This window comes from Homarus americanus, unplaced genomic scaffold, assembly GCF_018991925.1.
Source record: "Homarus americanus isolate GMGI-L3 unplaced genomic scaffold, GMGI_Hamer_2.0 scaffold44633, whole genome shotgun sequence".
In the NCBI taxonomy this organism is placed as follows: domain Eukaryota; kingdom Metazoa; phylum Arthropoda; class Malacostraca; order Decapoda; family Nephropidae; genus Homarus; species Homarus americanus.
The window spans coordinates 112,264-131,960 of record NW_024738285.1 but is presented as its reverse complement, the minus strand read 5'-3'; the positions used below and the strand labels follow the sequence as shown (position 1 = coordinate 131,960).

The following is a 19,697-nucleotide window of genomic DNA, read 5'->3' as shown; positions in this document are numbered from 1 at the left end:
GCTACTGATGCTAGTGTAGTAAAGAGGCAACATAAGACCATTAACCTTGCTATGAAAATGGATGTATTAATCCGATTTGAAAAAGGGGAATGTGCTGTGGACATAGCCGCTGTGCTTGGTCTAACCCCCACAACGGTGCGTACTATCAGGACCAACGCTGACAAGATTAAGGTTAGTGCTGGAAGTGGTTCTTCTCCGAGTGCTACTAAGACGACTCTTACTAGAAGCACTTTGATAGAAAAGGTGGAAAAGATGCTGGCAATGTGGATGGAGGACCAGAATCAACGCAATGCCCCTGTGAGCCTTATGGTTATCCAGCATAAGGCCAGATCCTTGTTTAACAACATGAAGGAAACAGAGGGTGAAGGATTGAAGGAAGAGACGATTTAAGCGTCGGTATAACGTCCAAAACATAAAGATGACTGGTGAAGCTGCCAGTTCAGATACAGTTGCTGCCAAGACATTCCGGCCAGAATTCAAATGGACTATCCAGCGAGGAGGTTACTCACCGAAGCAAGTCTTCAATGTGGATGAGACTGGTCTCTTTTGGAAGAGGATGCCTGAGAGGACCTATATCTCCAAGGAGGAGAAAAGAGCGCCAGGTTTTAAAGTAGCAAAAGACCGCTTGACACTGCTGCTTGGCACGAACGTTGCAGGTGACTTCAAGCTAAAGCCTATGCTGTTTTCTCGCGCTGCCAACCCATGGGCCCTGAAAGGTTACCCTAAGGATCAACTGGATAACCAGCGCCATATTTAGCCAGTGGTTGAAAGTGGACGCCGTCTCTGCACTGAAGGAATACTGTGCCAAGGAGAACCTTAACTTCAAAATTCTTCTGATCCTTGACAATGCTCCAGCTCATCCTCCCAATCTCGACGACTTGCATGACAGTGTATAAGTTGTATTCCTGCCTCCCAACACGACAGCATTGATGCAGCCTATGGACCAAGGCGTCATCGCCACATTTACGCCGTACCATGTCCCAACTGCTCAAGGCTACAGACGGAGAAAATAAACCTACGATCCGAGAATATTGACGCAGCTTCAACATTCTTCATGCAATTGACAACATTGGCAAGGCATGGGAAGAGGTTTCAGAAAGTTCCTGAATGGTGTGTGGCGTAAGCTGTGGCCCGAATGTGTCAACAGTTTTACGGGATTGACGGACTTAGTCCCAGCTGTGAATAGGGATATCCTCAGCTTGGCTAGGCAGGCAGGCTTTGATGAGCTGGAATCAGAGAATATTGAGGACATCCTGGCATCCCATACAGAAGAGCTCACCAACGAAGATCTGCAACAACTAACAGAACACAGTCCCGTTGAAGAAGACGACGACGACGACAAAGAAGAACCTCAACGAATGCTAACTTCCAAGAGGATGGCAGAATCGTTGAACATGTTCCAGCAAGCAATGCAAATCATTCTAGATGACGACCCAAACGGAGAACGTAATTCAAAGGTTCAATGCAGCATTGAGGACAGTCTTAGTTGTTACACCGAGATCTATAAGGAGAAGATGATCAGTAGCACCAAGCAGTCAACACTGAATTCATTTTTTCGTCGCAGGACAGCAGAAGCAGCTTCTTCACAACAGCCGGCAGCCGAGGAGGAGCAAACAACAACGGAGGAGGAGCAAACAACAACGGAGGAGGAGCAAACATCAACGGAGGAGGAGCAAGCAGTGGCAGAGGAACCCCAGTCAGAGCAGGAGGAGGAGGAGGCAGCCGCAGTCTCAGTGACTCACCACCCTTCTCCTCTCCCGCCCCCCTCCTCCCCTCCCGCCGTCCTCCTCCTTCGCTCCACTACCCACCACACGCTCTACCACCTCTGCCCATCAGTGAGTACCAATACAAACTTAGTACTGTAGTTCTATATACTGTATATATTATACTGTTTTCTATAGAAATGGCAATGATTTCCTGTATATGTAATGTTTTCATGGGGCAAAGAGAGGCTGGGGAATGTAATTCCCGTATTTTATCTATTTCTTATGGGGAAAATTGATCCACTTAATGTTGTTTCGCATAACGTCATGTTTTCAGGAACGTAACCCCGATGTTAAGTGAGGACGCCCTGTATGTTATGACCACAAAATTTTACTTGCTGTACAGTAAACCCTCGCACATCTGGAAAATTAAGAAGGGAGAGGGTGTCCAGATGTGGGGGAAGAGGGTGTCAAGATGTGGTAAATGTCCGGATGAACCGGGGAACGAATGCATGTTGCTTAATCTTATAGGGAAAATTAGTACCCTATATGTTCCACAACTGCTAAAAGTCAACAGTAATCCTATAAAAGTTGTGGAAAAATCATTACACTACTCTAATGTAGGTTAGAAATAAAGAAAATATAATATACAACTATAAAATATAATATAAAGCAATAAACTAAGATTATGAGGAGGTGCCATGCACAGACCAACCAGCCTATTGCAGACTCCTTATTTTCTTATGGGTGTTTGTGTGGAAAGTGAAAGCGTGTGGGGTGGCTGACTCGCCATTCCAGCTGCGTCCCATGACATCACATACAGCGCACGCATGCAAGCACGTATACACACACACACACACACACACAGTGCCATGTTTCACAACAATTTCTGGAGCATTAATGCTATAAAAGTTGTAGAAAAATCATTAAAATACTCTAATGTGGCTTAGAAACAAAGATAATATAATATAAAACTATAAAATAAGAAAAAATAAAGAACATGGGTGTGTATGGGCGGGTAGAAAGTAAGCTGCATGATAACTGAGGAGCTCTCCCTCCCTCCACCTTCAACCCTCCCTCCCTCAAAGTGATGTCACATACACACACATCATTTATATAGAAGTTTGGTGCTAATACAGTAAAACAAAAAACAAATACCCTGTACCATATTTTATGGCATAGAATATTTAGGAAAAAGCTTTTGTGTACATTTTCCTCCTGTAGCCATAGTTTCCTTAAAATAATATATAAGGTACAATTTCAGGAAATGTAAGGAATAAATAAAAATAATATACCAACAAAAAACTGTATTGCCAAATCAGCAAATAAAAGCCAAATGAAAGTTTAACACAGTCACCCTTTGCATACACTCCGTTTCATCATAATAATGAAGATCAGCTCTCCTCCCGTTATGTGTTTGCTCTTAGGACACTTATTTCTTTCACTTTTTTCACAATACGTACAGTAAAACCCAGATAAATCGGGGTGGAGGAGGTGGAGATTACACAGCTTATCTGAACTGTTTAAAGAAAATCAGTTAATGTTTTGTTATTATTGCACTTCAACAACTCAGGTCTTTAAATGTATAACAAGGTTATTAAAAGAATATTACATATAAGTCTGGTTGTCAACAACTGTTATATGTAAGTAGCCACAGAAATTGGCTTATGAATAAAGAAAATCTGTATACTGTATAGTACTATAAAGATAAAAATAAGAACAAATAAGTGTAGGAGTATACTGTATGTGGAAGACGAATGTTTATCTGGGAGCAGCTGGCAGAGGGGGTGGGGGGGTTGCTCCCTCCCCCTTTCTTCCTTTAACACTTCTTTATGCAATTCCACCACAATTCTCATATAATTTAGGATCATTTGGTGCAGGTTGATAAAATATTATCCTAAAAGAATCAGTTTTCTTGAAAAAAGAATCCCACACTGAACACCAAGAGCAATTCATACTTATTTGATTACAAAGAACAAACACCTGATCGGCTTAACACAATTTATGGCTTCAACACTTAGTAAATGAGTACAGTACAGTTGTGTATTTATCACCACTTAATAAATACCATTGTAGTGTATTTATCATCACTTAATAAGTAATATTATAGTGTAAAGTATTATGTATCTACATATACCCTGGTTTATTCTTTAATCATTTGTCTAAGTGTACAATTAGCCAAACTGAGTCATCATATAACTCTCAAAGGTAGTAAATAACATTTTTAAGGTATCTTCATATCAAATACTATACAGTGTGTTATAGTGGCCGCTGTTGTAAGCTAGTCTGCTGAAAGCTCTCACATAATGCATCTTGAGTAAATAACCTTCTGATACAGCTTATCCTTTTATTTCCAAGTCATATTACACATTACATACAGTACTGTGTTTTTTCTCTATTACTAAAGATGTTTTATTAATCATGATAACCATAAACCATAAGAGGCCAATCATATGAGAATATAATATTGAATCAAAATTAAATAAACCTGATGAATGCAGCAACGCCTGCTCAGTGATCAGCCACAGCCTGCTTACATACTCAGGTGTCTTAGTTCTCAGTAGGCCTATAACAAATCTCATTAGACCACTGTACAGTATTCAGTAAGTCTGGTTCATTTGCTAAGATTTTTTTTATTAATCTTCCCCATTTATTAAAACATGGATTTTTTTTTAGTATTTCTGGTGACCAGTGTGTCTCAGAATCCAAAAAAAGCGAATTCTAATATAATGAAGTCCGATTTATCAAGGTTTTACTGTATGTATGTAGGATGGTGTGCATGTAACTGAGTAAAAATAGATGAAGAAAGTTACGTTATCTACCCAAAAATACGAGTTGAAAAACAACCATAACACAACACAGCTTGGCTCAGCAGACAACACGGACTACAATAGGTCCATTTTAGCAGCAGGGGAGTAAACACGGCATACGGACTGAGAGAGAGAGAGACCGGATAGAAATTTGATACATCCAGACGTTAGTCCAGACCAACCGAAATCCGGATCTGAGAGGTTGAGAAGTGTGAGGGATTACTGTATTATTTTTATAACTTATATAATGTAAAGTACAGGTATTACTGTACAGGGTAAATATTTGTTTTTTGTCATCCATGAAAACTATTAAAAAAAATGTTTTACTAGTATATTTTGGGTTGTTTCACACGAATCTGACCTCGATTTCCATCGCAAATGAGCCGTTATGGAGGTATGAAACACCCCCCCCCAGTTACTAACAATATTGGTTGTTCAAAGTGGGTAGGGCTTGGAAGCAGTAGTAAAATGCTTAAAAGAACACCAAACAAGCCTTTGAAAATCTTACCTAACCTACAAAAATCCTAAAAATATAAAAAGCTTACTTAGTCGTGTTTTTGGTGTTTAGTATGTGATGGTGTTGTTTTTGGTATTCGGATGAGGAGGACCCCCAATAAACTCAAAAGCTATTCTTAACTATTTTATAGGTTAGGAAAGGTCGCCTGTACTTGCACCTGGTACAGTGGCTGGCACGTTCTGTGAGATGTGGCAACTCTGTGGAATGTTTATCTAGCATCCTTAGTCTGGCTACTATTATGAGGTTTCTTAGCGTCATTTCGGGAGTTTTAATATGACGTAACCAAACAAAGAGTGCCATATCTCACAAAAGTGTGCCAGTCACTGTACCAGGTAAAAGTGCAGGCAAATGTACATGAGGACATTTATATGCATGACTACACTTAACATAAAGTCACCACACCTGCCAAAGGGATCCCAGGTAATGTCAGCAACTTGATCAAAGTGTCCACCAACAACTACACTTGGCTTCCACACCCCAGCCTGATGCTCCCAAAGATGAAGTCCACCCTGAAAATAATTTATTTGTTCCAGCATTTTACATTAAGTCTGGCAAATAAAATAAGAACACTTACTCTATTAATTTATCCATCTTTTTATGTGGCTTCTAAGTACAGTAGTGAAAAACAGGGCTGAAGTATGATATTCCATTTTAGAGCTGTGGAAAAGAGAAAATTGGCCTGTGAGATCACCCACACAAACAAAACCCAATCAGATACTGTCTCATCTGAGGGATCATTTACATTCTATGGGAAGGAAACTTTCTACATGGTTTAAAGCTAATGCTCAATACAGAGGTAGTTACCCACTCGAATCAGGGCTTGCTTCAGCAAGCTCTGACCTTGATCTTGTGATTGCTTTGAAAGCCAGTAAGTCAATAGGTATACTGTACTAGCAAGTAACCTAAATTAATTTGTTTTACTTATTAATCTGTTTTACTTAAATCCCTCAGTCATTTACATGTACTGTTCTTGGGTCAAAAACATCAATCCCTACATTTTGCTGCCAATCAGATACTCCTTCAGGGGAAGAGAGAGGAATCCCATATCACTTGTCTCTTTTCCTTGGTCATAAAATGAGATATAATTTGCATTCATAGAGGTGAGGATTATATATTATTAAAGACTAAATCAAGAAACAAGAAAGAAGAGCCAGTCATTACAATATGTGTGTGTGACCCAGAGGGCAATCAGAGGTAGACTGTAACACGTGATGCTGGGAGATAAATGATGAACACAACAACACAAACAGACACAAGAAGATGTGTTTACAAGGGTTGAGGAGAATGTAAAACTGAATTCCATTAAATTTATTACTGTATTCTACTCTACTTTTTACTTTGGAGCAAAAAAAAAAAAAAAAAAAAAAAAAATGTGTGTTGTATTCATTTCTCCCTGGTGTCATTCGTAACACAATGAATTTATCTGAGGAAATCAAATTGCCTATAGAGTATTACATTTTCACCAGCAACTCCAGACACCACTGGTGATAGGGCAAAGCAGTTGGCAAAAAAAAGGGATATTACTATAAATTCTATACAGTGAACCCTCACTTTACGCGGTTAATTCAACCCACGGCGGCCCGCGTAAAGTGAGAAACGTATAAAGTGAACAACATAACATATGGGATTAATTGAAATAGAGACCGGGCCGACCCCCAAACTCCACTTTTTCAGACACAATACCTACGTTGTAGTAAAAATAACTTCTTAATTTTATGATGGTATGCACACACAATTAATAATTAAGAGAAATATCAATAATATTAGGTTGTTTAACAATTACATTAGTAGAAAAGATGGCTGGGCACACGGGGATGGGGGGTTGGTTCCGAGGCAGAGGGCAGATTATTGGCCCTCACCTGTATCACTTGTATCAATTGTATCACTATCCACCACAGAGGCTTGCAGGGCCTCTTTGTCAAACCCCCAAAGTCCATATAAGTCCATATCCTCACTATCATTATCACTATCACTGACTTGGGCCGGCTGTGGTGGGTGGCGGGTGAAGAACTCGGTAATGTTTTGATGACTGGGCGACCTTGTGCGCACCCTGTTCGCGCCGCTCTCCGCGTAAAAGGGTACACACACCGCGGAAAGTGAGCATTCCGGTTTCGGCAGGGTACCACGTAAACGTGGAAACGCGTAAAGTGGGACCGCGTAAAGCGAGGGTTGACTGTACAGTATTGGTTCATCATGGAATTGAAATCCTGAACTTGAATACAAAGGAAATAAGAGTTTAAAGTATTCAGAGAGTAAGACTGAAAAGACTGAAACATAATGTGAGTAAATGTCGGGGATGAACTTGCAAGAAGTTCTGCCTAAGTTAACTTATTCTATTGCATGAAAAATCAACATAAAATGGGAATATGTATTATGCAATCTTAATTCACTTGAATAATTTCCTGATTCTCTTGTAGTATATTTGACGGTACAAGTCTCATTTGTGCAACAAAATTAAATAAAGCTTACATCCATCACATCATCAGAAATGAAGCTTACATCCATCACATCATCAGTACTGAAGCTTACACCCATCACATCATCAGTAATAAAGCTTACATCCATCACATCATCAGTAATGAAGCTTACACCCATCACATCATCAGTAATAAAGCTTACATCCATCACATCATCAGTAATGAAGCATGCATCCATCACATCATCGGAGTATGGATTAGTTATCTGAGTTATATTCTCATGGTAAGTGTTTAGAATCAAGACTCTTACCTGATAGTTGCATCCCAGAACTTGTATACCATCAGGACTAAACAGACAGCTATAAAAGCCTTCCATGTTGCCACCAACTTCCCCGAGTCGAGCCACTTCCAGCCATATTCCTCTACAGCTGCTGGATCCACCTTCTGGCTCCCAGATGATGATGGAACGGTCTTGGGTCTTGGAGCAGGTGAGCAATTTATAGGGTTGGTGTGTACTTCCTTCTATTGAGGAGATGGAGAGAGAAAACTCAGTACAGTACAATTCACAAGTTTAGGAGACCTAAGGAGTCTACATTGGAAAAATTACTTTACGAAAAATGATGAAGAATTAATCTTGAAAACCCTTTTTCTCCAGAAACCAATAACCAGACAGCTCTTGTAAACCAATAACCAGGAAGCTCTTGTAAACCAATAACCAGGCAGCTCTTGTAAACCCATTACCAGGCAGCTCTTGTAAACCCATAACCAGGCAGTGCTTGTGATAAAGGGAGACTTTGTAATATTTGGGACCAACTTGTTATAAAATGTAAAGCCAAGGTTAATCTGTCAATCCACTGAGATAGACAGATCACCCTTCCCTTTCTTCTATATAACCAACCTTAAATGATGGGGAATCAGTTCAGTGCAGCAGTTACTCAAAAGTTAAAAGTCTCACTGGGGCCATGAATTTCCAGTCCAATACCTAGCATGGCAAGGAGATTTCTTTACCATCTTGAATATTAATGAATCTGGGTCCAACCAACTGTTATCCACTTCTGTTCCAGCTGCCCAGACAATAAATCAAGGAAAGAAGGAAGATTTCCAAGCTGCTAGACAATGGGATTCTCAAAAACTGGGATTTCAAGATCAAACCTCAATTGTAGCTACTGCTGCCCTTTAGCAAAGTGGCTCCTCCGTGAGATGATTCAGATGATATTACCTCCATTCACATAGTGAATTGTGCACATACCATGCAGGACAGACATAAAAAGAAACATCATCTCGTTCAATTAACAGAGGTGTATATATATATCCCACCAAGGCCAGGAAGAATAATAACAAACAACAGCAGCTATAAACCATTATTCATACCCATAACTTAATTATTTACCTAAATGGATATATAATACAGTATTGTTCTTACCAGTAACAATAGGTCGAGCCCAATATACTCTTGATACAAGTCCTTCATGTCCTGCCAGTATGGCATCAAGCAATACAGATATTGTGATATCTGATGCAGTTGACGGTGCTTTAAAAATAACACTCTTTAATCTCAGTTCTTCTTTTCCAGCGTTCACACATTCTTGTAAATGCTCATTATTTTTTATGGTTGAAAACCTCCATAATCGTACTGAGGCATCCTTTGACCCGCTGGCAAGCAAGATATCACCATCATCTGAAATATATATAATGGACAAGTGATTTTTTTAACCTTTAGACACTTTTGCTACAAATGTAAAAATTTTATTTGTCATATTACCAATTACAGGTGATATCTCCATTAGCCGGAACAATTGGTGCAGAGCACTCCCGGGAATGAGAGATGTCCGGGTAACGAGACGACTCTCTCAAAGCCGGAAAAAAATCCCCCATCCCCGGAATTTTCCAGAATTTTATGGGTACTGGAAAAATTTTCTCAGAATTTTCCATAAAATCTGCCCCTTGGAAAATTGTTCCCAAAGCCGCTTTGGGAACAATTTTCTAAGAAAATTTCAATTCCGGCTATTGGTGAGTTCCGGGTTTGAAGGATTCCGGCTAACAGAGATATTACTGTGTATTAAGTTACCCTTTTTAGAATTAAAAGTGATTTAACCAAAGCCTGAATGACTTTAAAATCAAACTGATTATATGGTGACAGAATGGAGGGAGTTAAATCTACTGTACAAGTATATGGACAAAGCTCACTGTCAGCCAAGTCAAAGAGAGTTGGAGAAAATGCTTAAAGTTTTTTAACCACATGTCCGAGATCCCATCTTTGCTGACTAAAATTGTCTGGCATTAGCCAAATAAAATATCGAAAGTGGCATCCCCATAAAGAAGGGGTTAATAGTGTTTGCAAAAAAAACCAGAGCTACAAGAGGTAAAGGCATATGTCAAGGAACACCTAACAGTAACCAGCAAGGATGAGCTAAATGAAAATGGATCATCTGAATCAAATTGGTATGATCTGATTGCATGAAATAAAAGTAAGTTGTGTGCTATAAGTATGACTTCATATCAGAGGGAAAAGTGGCAGATCTTCATAGAATCATCCAGACAGCATCCAAAGCATAAGTTCTCCTTATGGGAGATTTTAATTATGGCACAATAGACTGGGTAAATCTTACCACACAAGCTGAAGGAGAAGAATTCCTTGACCTCATGTAAGACTCATTCCTCACACAACATTTGATGAAACCCATGAGGGGAGATATTCTGGAATCAGTCTTGATGGCTGAGGAGGCAATGGTGGATAAGTCCATGTTGGGGAAAACTAACTCTGGCAGCGTCCACTATCATGGAATACAATCTTTGAAAGTCGGGATAAAATACCTGAGGAAAAATGTTATGATTTCCACCGTGAAGATTAACAGCTCATACAGAGAATAAATAGGGGGATGTCATTAAGGAGTAATCTAACACAGGTGAATCATGGCAAGAATTTATGGAAATACTTGAAACAACAGTAGAGGAATGTATACCCCAGAAATCAAAGAGAAGGAATAAAACCAGATGGGTGAATTACAAATCCAGGAGAGCCATAAAAAAAATTACAACCCGTGGAATACCAGAGCACTCAACATTATGCAGAATATGGAGTACAGGGCCCCCCCAAGTCTGCTCATTTTTTATTTCGCGGTTCTTGTTATTCGTGGATGACGCCCTAGATATCCCAAGAAAGTTTGTAGGTAGTTTTAAAGTTGCCGGCATTTTTGCTGTAATTTCCTTTACCTGTACAGTGAACCCTCACTTTACGCGGTCAATTGAACCCACGGAGGCCCGCGTCAAGCGAGAAACGCGTAAAGTGAACAACATAACATATGGGATTAAATGAAATAGAGACCGGCTGACCCCCAAACTCCACTTTTTCCGACACAGTACCTATGTTGTAGTAAAAATAACATCTTAATTTTATGATGGTACATGCACACAATTAATACTTAAGAGAAATAGAGAAATACAGTTGCCAAGTTAATGTCCATTCAAATAATGGACTCAACTCCCTCCCCCTCTTCTCACACTCGCTGGCTCTTCCCTCTCTGAGAAATGTTTGGGGGAAAACCACTAGATGTTAAGGTATAGTAATAAATAATACCTCAAACTAAAGTTAGGATAATATAATTGACATTGCTGGATTCCTTGTAAGACCAGGAATATTTTGAATATAAATGTCATATATTTTGCACAAAAGATAACATATTTACTCAGAGTAAACAAAATACTTACATTAGATCTAAAATTTGTATGTCTAATGCAAAATCTATGATGTTTATATTCAAAATGATCATCAAATTGTAAGAATTCCAGCAATGTAAATTATATTCTGGCCGGGTAATTTGTATGAATTTTATGAGCTAAAACAAATATCTTCAATAAATAAACAAAATATACTTACCGAAATACTATCTGTTAATCAAAATACCCCACCTCCCCCCCTCTTCCCACCTGCTCCCTGGGTCCCTCCCTCCCTCCCTACCCCTCACCCCCACCTTCCCTCCCTACCAGAGAAATGATTGGGTTATAACAGTATACAGTATTTACATTTTTAGTAATAAATAATACCTCAGACTAAAGTTAGGATAATATAATTGACATTGCTGGATTCCTTGCAAGACCAGGAATATTTTGAATATACACGTCATATATTTTGCACAAAAGATAACATATTTGCTCTGAGTAAACAAAATACTTGCATTAGATCTAACATTTGTATGTCTAATGCAAAATCTATGATGCTTATATTCAAAATGATCATCAAATTGTAAGAATTCCAGCAATGTAAATTATATTCTGGCTGGATAATTTGTATGAATTTTATGAGCTAAATAAAAAATTATACTTCACCCGCGTATATGAGTAGATGCACCGCGTAAAGTGGGAATTCCGGTTTATGTAGAAACGAGTAAAGTGAAAAGTAAAGTGAAACCGCGTAAAGCGAGGGTTCACTGTATTATAAATATGTGTGTGTGTGTGTGTGTGTGTGTAGACACACACACACAAAACACACAAAAGTGGTCCCTCGGTTAACGAAATTTTGGTTAACGAATTACCTTCCATAAGAATCTTCAATTCGGTTAATGAACAAAAATTCGATTAATGAAATTCTTACGAACATCGCGTTTTGTTGTGAGCATCAGCTGATGGGATAGTCTGCCCATTCAGTAATCTGTTCTATGTTTACATTCATTTCCATTGGAGTAAATATCAAGAAAGTTGTAACCTTTAATATTTTTGCATTTTTTATATTAAAATTATTAATAATTTTAACATTTATTTAACATATTGTTAATATATGCAGTACAGGGAACTAGTTTTTTGTGCGCCCATCAGACGCTTGACTCAGCCACAAGGCGTCAGTTGGGCTTTGTTGATAGTGGAGTGAACATTTATTTTGTTGGTGTCTTGAACATTTTTGCATTTTTCATTGAAATTATTGGTCATTCTGAAATTTAGTTAACATATTGACAATATATAGTGCAGTGCAGTGTTGATTTAAAAAAAATAATCTTGAATTACACCTAGTGAACTTAACATTTTATTGGTGAAATGACAGTATCAAGCATGGGCCCCCTGAAAGGTGATTTCTCCTCCATCCCCACTTCTAATTCCCATCATCATCATCAACCAGGAGCCTTCTACATACACACCTCAAAGTAAGTGTCCTTTACTGCATTTTTTTTTACTTTGTATGTACTTTTCAGTGAGCTGGAACCAATTACCCAATATCCCATTTAAACAATGGATTCGGTTAACGAAATTTTCGGTTAACGAATGACCCTCTCGAACGAATTGCGTTACTTAACCAAGGGACCCCTGTAAATAATAATGGGAATATCCTCTCACAAATAATCAGAAACAAATTTATTAAAAATGTGAGTCTACCCTCAAGTCCGTGCTCTATTACAGTACTTTATAAATAGAGCACGGACTTGAGGGTAAACTGTCACATTTTTAATAAATTTGTTTTGGATTAATTATTTGTGAGAGGATCTTCCAATTATTATTTATTTGTATTGTATGTGTTTTGTATGTGTGTGTGTGTGTATGTGTTTTGTATGTGTGTGTGTGTGTGTGTGTGTGTGTGTGTGTGTGTGTGTGTGTGTGTGTGTGTGTGTGTGTGTGTGTGTGTGTGTGTGTGTGTGTGTGTGTGTGTGTGTGTGTGTGTGTGTGTGTGTGTGTGTGTGTGTGTGTGTGTGTGTGTGTGTGTGTGTGTGTGTGTGTGTGTGTGTGTGTCTAATACTACTACTATAACTTTGCTGTCACTCGGAACTGAGTATGACGATCATCCAGCTATGATATAATGATATGAGCTATTAGGGATGTCACCTAGGTTGGCGAGTTTTGAGGTGACTAAAGAGGCCGATAAGGGACCCGCAGCATCGTTCACATTCGTTGTACATTGGAGGGCTCCATCTACTGTGGGAGGGGCGGTGGCAGCGTCTTCCCGGCGTTGGCGCTTGTCTGCCTCGGTTTGCAGTCGAGCTAAGTTGAAAGTATTGATACCTTCCCGTGTGGTGCTCCTCCAAGCGTTACGATGTGGGGTAATCGACTCCCAAGTGAGGGGGTCGATTTGGCATTTTTTCAGGTTTGTCTTAAGACTGTACATATATACTAGTACCTTTTCAATTGCCCACCGGCATTACGTTTACTATTCATTAGGTGACTGTAAAGTAGCTGCTTTGGCAGTCTACTGTCGTCCATGCGGGTAACATGGCCAGTCCAGCGTAGTTTTTGATGGATGATGGTAGCCTCAATGCTCCTACAGTTGGTGTCGGCAAGAATACTGGCATTTGTTCTCTTGTCTTCCCAGCGAACTCGGAGGATGGAACGTAGACTACGTTGGTGAAAATTTTCAAGTGCCTTGAGGTGCCTCCTGCATGTGACCCGTGTCTCAATGCCATATAGCAGGGTGGGGAGGACCACTGCTCGATATACGTGCAGCTTTGTAGATAATTTCAGCTCCCTACAGCTGAAGACACGATTTCGGAGTCTACCAAAGGCTTGAGAAGCACATCTGATTCGATGCTGAATCTCTTCATCGATGTCTGCGGCGGTGGACAGGTGGGAGCCGAGATACATAAAGTGGGCAACATTAGAGTGGGTAGTAACGCTAAGCTGGATGGATGGTGGAGGTGTGGCTGAACCAGGGGTAGGTTGAAAGAGAATCTGAGTCTAAGTTCCTAAATACAATAAGTAAATGAGGAGAAATTAGACATGTAAGCATCTGGGGTAAATACCTATATCTCATTCTTCCATAACAAGCCTGATCAACTGCATCTAATTTGTATCACTTCATAACAGGATTCATGCCCTGTGTTTTATGTCTATGGCTCACACCAGTCTAAACAACAACTGTCACATTATTATTAAACATAATTACCTTCTTTCATCAAGTCCAGTGTCATGACCCAATCTTCATGCCCATTTAATACAGCTGCTGGGTAATATTGTCCAATCTTACTGGATGTTAGTACATGAATCCTACAGTCATGTCCACCACAGGCTAGTGCTGGATATCTTGCCCCTTTCACCTCAAACAGTCTAAGGCTCATAACAAATGTCTTTCCAGGTGGTGCAAAGTCATACAGATGCTCAAATTTTCCTGCAATAATAAAATTTATAAATAAATTAATATTTCAGAACAAAAATTAAATATTGACATATAAAATCACATTTTATGACAAACAGCATGCAAGTACAGTATTGTAATGACTTGGGCAATCCATACCAGTAAAGCACCTCCTGGTAGATGTGTTTATTGGCAGTACAGTACAGTATATGCTGTTCTCGTGTATAATGCCAGCTCTTATGTTAAAATTTGTATGCAAAAAGTAGGGGTCAAACTAAATACACGTACAGTAGAACCTCGATAAATCGGAATAATTGAGGCAGACACCAGTCCGAAAAATGCGAGTTCGAAAAAAGCGAATATATAGGGCGGGGGGTAGTTGGAGATAACACTACTTATCTGAACTGTTTAAAGACAATCAGTTGTTATTATGTTATTACAGTACTGCACTTCAACAACTAAGGTCTTTAAGTGTGTAACAAGGCTATTAAAAAAATATTACATCAACAATAAAAAAATATGAAACAGAACTCCCTGGGTTGAAAATCAGACATGTAAGTCTGGTTGTAAACAACTCTGTTGTCACCGTGATGATTATTATTATTTACTGTAAAGTGTTATATGTAAGTAGCCACAGAATTTGGCTCATGAATAAAGAAAAACTGTATACCGTATAGTACTATAAAGATAAAAATAAGAACAAATAAGTGTAGGAGTATACTGTATGTGGAAGACGAATGTTTATCTGGGAGCAGCTGGCAGAGGGGGGTGGGGGGGGGGGTTGCTCCCTCCCCCTTTCTTCCTTTAACACTTCTTTATGCAATTCCACCACAATTCTCATATAATTTAGGATCATTTGGTGCCAGGTTGATAAAATATTATCCTAAAAGAATCAGTTTTCTTGAAAAAAGAATCCCACACTGAACACCAAGAGCAATTCATACTTATTTGTTTACAAAGAACAAACACCTGATCGGCTTAACACAATTTATGGCTTCAACACTTAGTAAATTAGTACAGTACAGTTGTGTATCTATCATCCCTTAATAAATACTATTGCAGAGTATTTATCACCACTTAATAAATACTATTGTATTGCATTTATTATCACTTAATAAGTAATATTATAGTGTAAAGTATTATGTATCCACATATACCCTGGTTTATTCTTTAATCATTTGTCTAAGTGTACAATTAGCCAAACTGAGTCATCATATAACTCTCAAAGGTAGTAAATAACATTTTTAAGGTATCTTCATATCAAATACTATACAGTGTGTTATAGTGGCCGCTGTTGTAAGCTAGTCTGCTGAAAGCTCTCACATAATGCATCTTGAGAAAATAACCTTCTGATACAGCTTATCCTTTTATTTCCAAGTCATATTACACATTACATACAGTATTGTGTTTTTTCTCTATTACTAAAGATGTTTTATTAATCATGGTGAACCATAAACCATAAGAGGCCAATCATATGAGAATATAATACTGAATCAAAATTAAATAAACCTGATGAATGCAGCAATGCCTGCTCAGTGATCAGCCACAGCCTGCTTACATACTCAAGTGTTTAAGTTCTCAGTAGGCCTACAGCAAATCTGATTAGACCACTGTACAGTATTCAGTAAGTGTTGTTCATTCCATAAGCTTTTTTTTATTTAATGTCCCCCCCTCTTTAGTATTTCTGGTGACCAGATTTTCTCAGAGTCTGAAAAAAGCGAATTCCAATATATTTAAGTCCGATTTATCAAGGTTTTACTGTAATATTTTTGAGGGGTTAAAATTCAAGCATTTCCATGGATCATTTATGGTAACTGATAGCCACCCAGTACAAGCTCACAGTAGGCTAACCTTACCAATAAGCTCCTTTATCCTAGCTATACACCGAAATTCTTTCTCAATGTTGCCACATGAAGAACAAAACCCCATTCATTATATATTTGTTGCTTTAAATCTACACATACAGTAATACTCAGGATAGCACTACCCCATAGAACACTATTTTGTTCTAGCACTGTTGCTTACATTTTGGAGCTCTAGGGAAAAAATAACACAAATGTAATCAAAAGTCAGGAATCCAAACATTCACAAGACGCAAAGAGCAACTCTCTTTGCTTTTAAATGCTTGGCCAATCAGTACCAGGCACTCTGTTTACAGTACAGTACAAATTTGCTGCTCTTACACTGTGGACACTTTTGTGTTGACTCGCCAATTTTTTTATATCAATGACTATATTTTACTCATCATGCCTGGAAAATGGCCTACAAGTTTTAATGCTGCTAGTGCATCTAAGGTGCCATGGAAAAGTATCTCCCTGGATGCAAAATTACAAGTGTTGAGACAGTTGGAAGCTGGTGAGTGTCAGGTGGATGTTGGTGCTGCTTTCAACTTGGCTACATCATCTATTATAACCAGCCATGACAACCACAAAGTTGTTATATTAAGTGTAGGTCTTACTGTATGACATAAAATTGTGTGCGGTTAACTGAAGCACAATGTGTGTGATAGGGGGTTGGAGATCAGCTGCTGAGGAGCACTTGGCAACACCCGGCACGTGCTACCACCCCTTTCCACTCAACCTCTCTTATCACCCCACCATTCTACTTTCTCACTCCACTTTTAAAATGTTATGTAATGTAATGTACGGATACATCGTTGCTCATTTATAATTACACTCAATTTTGTGGGTAGATAACAGCTGTTCAACAGCATCTGGCAGTGCTGCAGGCACAGTGTTACCAAAGATACCAATAGACAGATCACCTCCTCACCATCACCACCTCCATCCTCACCACTACCTCTATTATTACCACCCAAATCATAATTTCAGTGATGCAGAGAGAGATTACTGTCAACCAGAGCAAGCCGTACGATATCCACTGCCTCCCTACCTCCTACTGTGTCTCACACTCGGTCATCAAAGATTGTCATTCATGATACAATGTTGTATATTTGTTATTCATTAATTAGTAAATAAATGTTGCTGTAATAATCAGCATTTATTAATACCTGTACCCTTCATATACAATCCTGTATATCTCATAGGTGAAAAAAATAACATCATCAGGAATGCCTCTCCATATATGCAATGGGGTTTCATGACTCCTTAAAACATTGTTTTGGATAGCGCTCTAATATCCAGAAATGTATCCTAAGTGCTAAATTAAGTTTTGCTGTACCTGATGCAATTGAAGATTTACAGATAATTTTCTTTTCATTTGCATCTGTTACATCACTGGTGGCATTTTTGCCAAGTTAGACTTATCAATGTGGCCACATACAGGTATAAAATAAAAAGTCTATAGAGTTACCTGACACAGGACAAACAAGCCAACTAGTTATAACTTCTGGCATCACAGTTACTATCAATATTTTCTCCTCTCCATCTTGTACTACTAGTGTGGCATCAGCGAGGGGCACAGAATCTTCATGATCTGAAAGATAAAAGTCCAATATGTATACAAAAGGATGATGGATATAAACACATTTGTAGTAACTGTAGGAAGAAAACAGATTCAGAAGTTACAATTCATTTGTTGACGTTAGTATTATCAATACGTACTGTACAGTAATCTTTTTAATGGGTTACAATACAGTGGTCCCTCGGTTAACGAACACAATTCGTTCCAGAAGGTCGTTTGTTAACCGAAACCATTGTTTCAATGGGATTTTGGGTAATTGGTTCCAGCTCACTGAAAATTACATACAAAGTAAAAAAAAAAAAAAACATGCAGTAAAGTACACTTACTTTGAGGTGTGTATGTAGAAGGCTCCTGGTTGATGATGATAATGATGATGGGAATTAGAAGTGGGGGTGGAGGAGAAGGAGGGTGGAAGAGAAATCACCCCATGCTTGATGCCGTCATTTCACCCATAAAATTTTAAGTTCACTGGGTGTAATTCAAGATTATTTTCTTTAAATCAACACTGCACTGCACTATAAATTGCCTATACAGTATGTTAAATAAATTTCAGAATAACCAATAATTGTACTGTAAAAACGTAAAAATACTCTGTGTTCAAGAGACCCACAAGCAAGATGTTTCCTCCAATGAACAGAGATACAAACTGAGGCATTGGTGGGTGAGTGAAGTGGCTTATGGGCACACCAAAAACTAGTTCCCTGTACTGCATTTATGTTAAATAAGTGTTAAAATGACGAAAAATTTTAATATAAAACTTGGAAAATTATTGGATAGTACAACCTTCTTGATATTTACTCCAATTTTAACGAATGTAAGCCCTAGAACCGATTTCTGTATTGGTGGACTAATCTTCCAGCTGGTGAGCAAGCCAAAGCATGTCGAAACATTTTCTTAAGAATTTCGTTAACCGAATTTTTGTTAGTTAACAGAAATGAAGATTCTTATGGAAGGTAATTCGTTAACCGAAATTTCATTAACCGAGGCGTTCGTTAACCGAGGGACCACTGTACACTCTTGTTATTGTATGGTAATAAATTCCTGGAAAACAGCATACATTGTACAACTTAGTAAAGCAATCACTGTAACCAATGGAAAAAGTTGGGTTATGTTCTAATCCTTGAAAATCACACACACACGCACTTCAAAAAGCTGACTTTCCAGCATCTTCGCGGTGTAGATTAAATTCTGGGCCGCATTAACAACGGTGCCCAGGGAGCCCGGGCCGGGGGCCCTGGGTCCAGGGGGGGGGCCCTTGAGCTTGCAAATATTTGTGATAATAATAATACAGGGGTAGTAATAATGATAATGTTAATAAAAATGATAATGTTAATAAAAATGATAATAATAATGATAATAATAATAATAATAATAATAATGATAATAATAATAATAATAATGATAATAATAATGATAATGATGATAATAATAATAATAATAATAATAATACCCTCGGTTAACGAACACAATTCGTTCCACAGAGTAATTCGTTAACAAAAAATTTCGTTAACCGAATCCATTGTTTCAATGGGATATTGGGTAATTGGTTCCAACTCACAGAAAAGTACATACAAAGTAAAAAAAAATGCAGTAAAGTACACTTACTTTGAGGTGTGTATGTAGAAGGTTCCTGGTTGATGATGATGATGGGAATTAGAAGTGGGGGTGGAGGAAAAGGGAGAAGAGAAGGAAGTGGGGATGGAGGAGAAGTCATCTTTCAGGGGACCCATGCTTGATGCACTAATTTCACAAGGTGTAATTCAAGATTATTTTATT

General features: G+C 38.5%; 1 protein-coding gene across 2 annotated transcripts in view; it reads right to left on the bottom strand.

Annotated features, from left to right (window-relative positions):
* Window positions 1-19,697, bottom strand: part of LOC121873764 (elongator complex protein 2-like) — a 50,588-nt gene that overhangs the window by 16,413 nt on the left and 14,478 nt on the right. For both annotated transcript variants that reach the window (XM_042377463.1, XM_042377464.1), the window contains 5 exons: window positions 17,811-17,933; window positions 14,310-14,531; window positions 8,871-9,125; window positions 7,758-7,969; window positions 5,433-5,539 (listed from right to left, as the gene is read on the bottom strand). In XM_042377463.1, the coding sequence (XP_042233397.1) occupies window positions 5,433-5,539; window positions 7,758-7,969; window positions 8,871-9,125; window positions 14,310-14,531; window positions 17,811-17,933 (919 nt within the window). The remainder of the gene's footprint in view (window positions 1-5,432; window positions 5,540-7,757; window positions 7,970-8,870; window positions 9,126-14,309; window positions 14,532-17,810; window positions 17,934-19,697) is intronic.